The 6000-nt window shown below is 34.8% G+C and overlaps 1 protein-coding gene across 2 annotated transcripts in view; it reads right to left on the minus strand.

The window, feature by feature from the left end:
• The window catches only part of LOC308344192 (cysteine-rich secretory protein 2-like), a 28175-nt gene extending 22556 nt beyond the window's left edge, over nucleotides 1-5619 (minus strand). The window contains exon 1 of one of the 2 annotated variants that reach the window (XM_080805687.1): nucleotides 5570-5619. In XM_080805687.1, coding sequence (XP_080661813.1) covers nucleotides 5570-5597 — 28 coding nt within the window. In that variant the 5' untranslated portion in view covers nucleotides 5598-5619. Of the gene's footprint in view, nucleotides 1-585; nucleotides 798-5569 lie in introns of those variants that run through there. The other variant, XM_080805688.1, reaches the window with a different exon arrangement.
• Nucleotides 5620-6000: the final 381 nt, after the last annotated feature.

A 6000-nucleotide genomic window follows, 5' to 3' on the forward strand; every position in this document is an offset into this window, starting at 1 on the left:
TTGTTTATACTATAATTTTTAGGTAGAACAGAGGAAGAGGTGGGAGAATAAAATGGAAAACTGAAGACAGAAATGAAAGAATATGGAGAGAAAAATTAACTTCATTCTGTATAAAACAAATACATAAACCTAGTGTCCACAGAAGGCATTTTTGTTTCTCAGAAATACTTGGTCCCATATGGAGCAAACTTGAACACCTAACCTTGGTGCCTGGTATGTGAGAATGGAAAGAGTGCACTATAGGTGTTAAGAAACCTGGGTTTTTGTTATTGTCATTAACTCTATTTTACCCAGCTCCTCTTCAACTAGCTATATGAAATTGAAAATCTTTATCAAGTTAGACTACAGTGACATAGGATCACTTCATACAGTTCTTGAGAATGAGATAAGTAATGTTAGAGCAATTTGAAAATATTTTAAAAATCACCATATACATACATAAGACATACTGTCTTAGCATTAACATTAGTGTTACCATTTGGGATGCTCGTGCCCTCAGCTGGGAGCGTTGACAGCAGGAATCTCTCAGCACTTCAGCTGATTGACTGAAGCCTCCCATAAGACTATACCACAGCTTCACCTCACCTTAAAGTAACTTGATTCTCTTTCCATCCTTCCTAGGGAATTCATCTCATATTCTTCAACTTCCTGTGTCTCAGATTTTGTTACCTGGGGAACACAACCTGGTACATTATTCATTAGATAATCTTTTTTTCCCCCATAACTCTAGTCAGGATGGGCTCCTCATTAATAACCTCATTATCCTTTGAGCATATGCCCTTTATGCCTTTGATCATGTTAATCCTTAACCTGGATTTTAGCCACATCCTTCAAGACTGTGAACATTTCTGAGTCCCCTCTCCAAAGAAAGTCATAGCTAACTCCCAAAACACTAACCTTGTCTCTGCGTAGGAACAGTTAAAGCCCACCCAGTAAATTTTGATTTTATTCAATTTTTCTGATTCATGTTCATGGTCTTATTTCCCTCAATTTCTTTACGTTTGATTTTTTTCTGAACTACATTGTGAGTAACTATGGCTAAAGACGGCTCACTCTGTACTTGCTCAGTGATGGAGTGATAGGAGCTTGCAAAGTCTCCAGGACTCTCTCCTACACTAGTCTCCTTGGGCATGCACATCCCTCTGTCATGGCCTCAAGTGGGCCTCCTGGAAAATGTGAGAGCAAAAGAGAAAAAAGGATCCTCCCTTTTTTTTGCAAGTCAGTGTCAGTCAGGTCCTGTTCTTTCCTTTAATAGACATCCATCAGGTTTTCCACACTTTATCCATGATAGCATGCTTGATATTATTAAGCATGGTCAAGTGAATACGACAGGATTCCTGCCCATCCTTCGTCTTGGCATATCATTAGGGGAGCCCATCATTCTAGTGCCCACACTGTGAACTTGTTGGATTTTCCCATTTGTGAAAAAGTAAAATGTAAAGTTTTATCTTCTTTTGCCTTGATCCATTCTGGGACTTTGGAGAAGGACAGGGAAGGACCCAGGATAAAGCAAGGCTCTGGAAGTAAATATCTCAGATACAGTAAATATGATAAAAACCTGTTATCTGCTGTAAGAGCAATGCATTTAGTTCTACCTCATGTCTCACCCCCAGGGGACTCCCTAAATAACAAGTGTAGATAGGATATGTTTTATTTGCACATCCATTTGGTAGAGTTACAGAGAAAGCATTAGGACGAATTAGGAAAGTAACTGCCTTTTCCTGTCATTTACTTAACCTGTAGACAATTTCTAAATGTGTATCATTATACATCTCCTCTGTTATTTCCTTAGGAACAAACTTTGATTCTTTCTAAATCATTTCCCTAAAAAGAGTTATTTTGCTACATGCATGTCACCAACTCTCTTCTTTTATATAGTTTTTCTGCTCTGCCATTCATAATTTTCTCTTTTTCAAGAGATCAGTAATTACTCATAAGTGTGACTAGCAAAAAGTCAAAGACTTTTCAAAGATTTACAATTCAAAGTGTTGATGGTTTACTGCTTATTACAGACAGCAGGAGACATTGTGTCTTTCTGAAGCATAAAATTACATATACAATTAAATTATAGCATATTGCTGCTTCTTTACATTAATGTTAGGACTACCATAAATTTGAAACACTCACTTGGAAATAAATAAGTTGTTCTCTCTAATGACATCATATCACTGCTTATTAATTAATAAAAAACATATATTTACAAAAATTATACAGGCATACCTTGCCTGAGAAGTCTGTTTTATGGAAACAAAGATTTTTATGATCAAATAAATTTTATATCAGAACAGTAAGAATAATTCAAAAATTTAAAGAAGAATAATTCAAATTAGAAAATTTATTGGTCCAATTCATCTCATTACTGTACTAAATAAAAATCATGCGACAAAATATGTTGTGAAATTTAACCCCTATTATAGTTAAAAATAAGAAGAAGGAAGGTAGAGATTATTAATTTGATAATGGAAATATAACCAAATATCTCTAGCAAATATAGTTATTGGAGAAACTCTAGGTGAATTCATTTAATATTGAGACCAAAAAGAGAGTGAGCAATGTCACTAGTACTGTTCAACATCATATTGGAGAGGTCCTCATCAAAGCCGTATGAAAAAAAACACACATTTGTAAGTCTTGTAAAGGAAGAGCTAATATTAGTATTATTTAAAAATGATATGGCCATTTGCCTAGAGAATACATCATAATCAAAAGTTTGCAAAATGTAATATCAACCAATAAAAATACCATTGCCATATGTTAACAACACTCAAGTAGAAAATAAAATTAAAAGGAAAACATACAACTCATAATAGTATAAAAAATATATTTTATGAAATAACCAGGAATAAAAAATCTTTTTGGGAAACAATTTTAAAACCCCAGTAAAGGGCATAAAAGTAGATCTGCATAAATTGAGAGATTTTCATTCTTTTAAATAGTATGTGTTAATATAATACAGATATCAATCCTAATTAAATTAATATAAAAAATCTTTATAATTCCAATAAAAATTCTGATTGGCCCATGAATAACTAATATACCTTTTATAAGAAGGATTAATTTGGGTATCTTTTCATATTAGTTATTAAAATAGGCTTCAAACATGTATTGACCAAATTTGGGTATTATATTAGAATGGAAAAAATGGGCCAATGAAGGTAAATAGAAAATTTAAGACACAGACCAAACAAGGTAGCATGAAAAACATTAGAGGAAGAACAGATTGTCTAGCATATGGTTTTGGGAAAATTACCTTGTTATGAGGAGAAAATTAAAGCCAGAACCTTCTTAAGCATTACCAATAAAGGTGAATGTGGAAGGAGAGGGATTAAATTCATAAATAGATAAAATGCTTTATTTTTTTTTAAAGATTTTATTTATTTATTTGACAGACAGAGATCACAAGTAGGCAGAGAGGCAGACAGAGAGGCAGGCAGAGAGAGAGAGGAGGAAGCAGGCTTCCTGCTGAGCAGAGAGCCCGATGTGGGACTCAATCCCAGGACCCTGGGATCATGACCCCAGCCGAAAGCGGAGGCTTTATCCCACTGAGCCACCCAGGTTCCCTAGATAAAATGCTTTATATGCAAATTTTCAGGGCCATATTCCTTTGCCCTTAAGTGAGCCACACATAATGAATTCATATGGTGATTCTGGGTTTTGTGTGAAGTACTGTGTCACTCTTTATAGGCTCATTAAAACTCCTAACAATCTAGAGAGTACATAATATTACTCAATACCCCAGTTTACAGATCTGCAGTCCCAAGATCAGATTTTTAATAATGCAATGTCATGTAGTTGCATGCAGAAGAACCCGGGGATAAACCCAGACAGTTTGGCCTTATAGCCCTAGCTCCTGAAAGGAGGGGATGGAAATGTTTCAAACAATTAAACCAGAAAAAATACCATTAAAGACATCAGCACAGGGACATCTGGGTGGCTCAGTCAATTAACTGTCCTACTCTTGAATTTGGCTGGGGTCATGACCTCAGGGTAGTAGGATCCAGCTCACTCCCCCACCCACATCAGCTCTGGGCTCAGTCCAGAGTCTGCTTGAGAATCTTTCCCTCTCCCTCACTACCTCCTCCCACTCTCTCTCCCTCTCTCTCAATAAATAAATAAATAAATTAATTAATAAAATCTTTAAAAAAATAAAAGCATCAACACAAATGTGTATAATGTGTGCATTATGGGTAATCAGACATTTATGTATCAATCAGCACAGAAAAATATTTGATGCAATCTTTTCAACCTTATATATTAATCTTCCTCCTGGTCACTTTCTTTCATCTCAACCACTTGTCTATACTAAAGGAAGCAGCCGATGACACTATACAGAGTTTGCCAAACTTCTAGACTTCACCACCTAGGATGTCTGTAAAGATACCTAAATAATAGTAGCCACCTTGACAGTTCCCAAAAACAAGTTTTTTTTTTTTTTTCATCTTTACATATGATTTTCTGCTCCTTACTTGAATTTACTAAATGGCATTATTAGAATTATTAGCACTATCTAATTTAGATCTTGCTTTAGAGGTCTGACACTCTTCCTCCTAATTTACTTCTTCCCCTTACAAATCTGACCTCAGTTCAGGGGCACAAACTGACCTTCCTACCCGACATTACGGAGTAGTTCCTGGCTTTGCAACTTGTCATTGCTTTAATTTCCTTTGATGATCCTCCAGAGGGTGAGTCATTCAAGCAAATGTAGGCTTTGGTTTTAACTGGCAAAAGACACAACACCAGATCTTCTCTGGCACAGTAAAATCCTCCCTAAGCTCCCTGGACAGCAGTTAGCCATAGAGAAGAACATTAATAAAATATTTTGAAAGTCAAATCCTCCCTCTGCAGGGTAAATAACTCCTTGTATGTTGTCACTAGGTATCACTTCTTATTTGCCAAAAAAAAAAAGTTCTTTGTGGCAGTAGCTTCCTTATATAAAATATCCTCAGTAGATAATTATATTCAAATCTTCATATAAATGTAGCTGCTTGTGTAGATTAACTTTGGATCGGAAAACTTCTAAGTCTTCTGTCTTATTTTTGGTTTGAGTGAATTTCATGAGGGAAATTTTATTATGCTGATAATTGCTAATGGAATTTTTTTTATCTCTATCATTTTGTTTTGATAGATTGAAAATTATTAGCAATAGCTTCTGCTCCTTATTTTAATAATGTCTGTATCAACACATATCTATATATGTGAATATTAGTAAAATTATTAAAATGGAAATAGGTGACACATATATCCTTAGTTTTTCATTTTTCTATTAAAGGCAGTTCTAGTATAATTGTTTGCAAAAGTCATAGATATGGAAATTATATACTTATTTTACAATGAAAATTGAATTTTAATTTAAATATTAATTTAGCTGAAAGTGCATTTGGAATAGTAGAGCTACATGTTACTTTCTGAGCTTAAAAAGAGTATAGAAGTTAAGTTCATTACTTTCAGTAAAGGTTATTAACAGAGTTTTGAAAATCATAGATTCTTATACAATATATCATTTACCACCAAAAAAGCATAAATAATATTTGCACGATAAAATGTTCACCTTAAAAAATACATTACTTACTGTTGATTCTCAGAGCCAGGTGAAACATCGGCTCTATCTGTAGGAAGAAGGAAGGTGGAGAGATAGAAGGTTAGAGCAGTATATATATATTACCCTTATTTCCTGTTTTTGGCCAATTATGGTTGTGCAAGTAAATCTAAGTCAACAGGTCTGAAACAGGATTTGTCATACCAATAGTCTCATTGCTGATTGTCTAACTGCAGTTTTGGCAATATCTTGTGATTCTCCACATGCCTTTTTTTTTTTTTTAAATGGCTTTTCTTCAGCTCAAGTGATGTCCTTAGATGTCCCTTTTGCTGTGCATTTATTCTCAAGTGCTCCTTTGGTTCCTAGAACTGAATTCTCTGCAGACCTTGGGTGGAGCGTATTTAATGTTTCCTGCGTCCAGAGGAAGGCAGGTAGAAGACTGTGTGCAGAGCTTTTCCTCCCGT

Source organism: Martes martes (genome assembly GCF_963455335.1).
Source record: "Martes martes genome assembly, chromosome: 6".
NCBI classification, from domain to species: Eukaryota; Metazoa; Chordata; class Mammalia; order Carnivora; family Mustelidae; genus Martes; species Martes martes.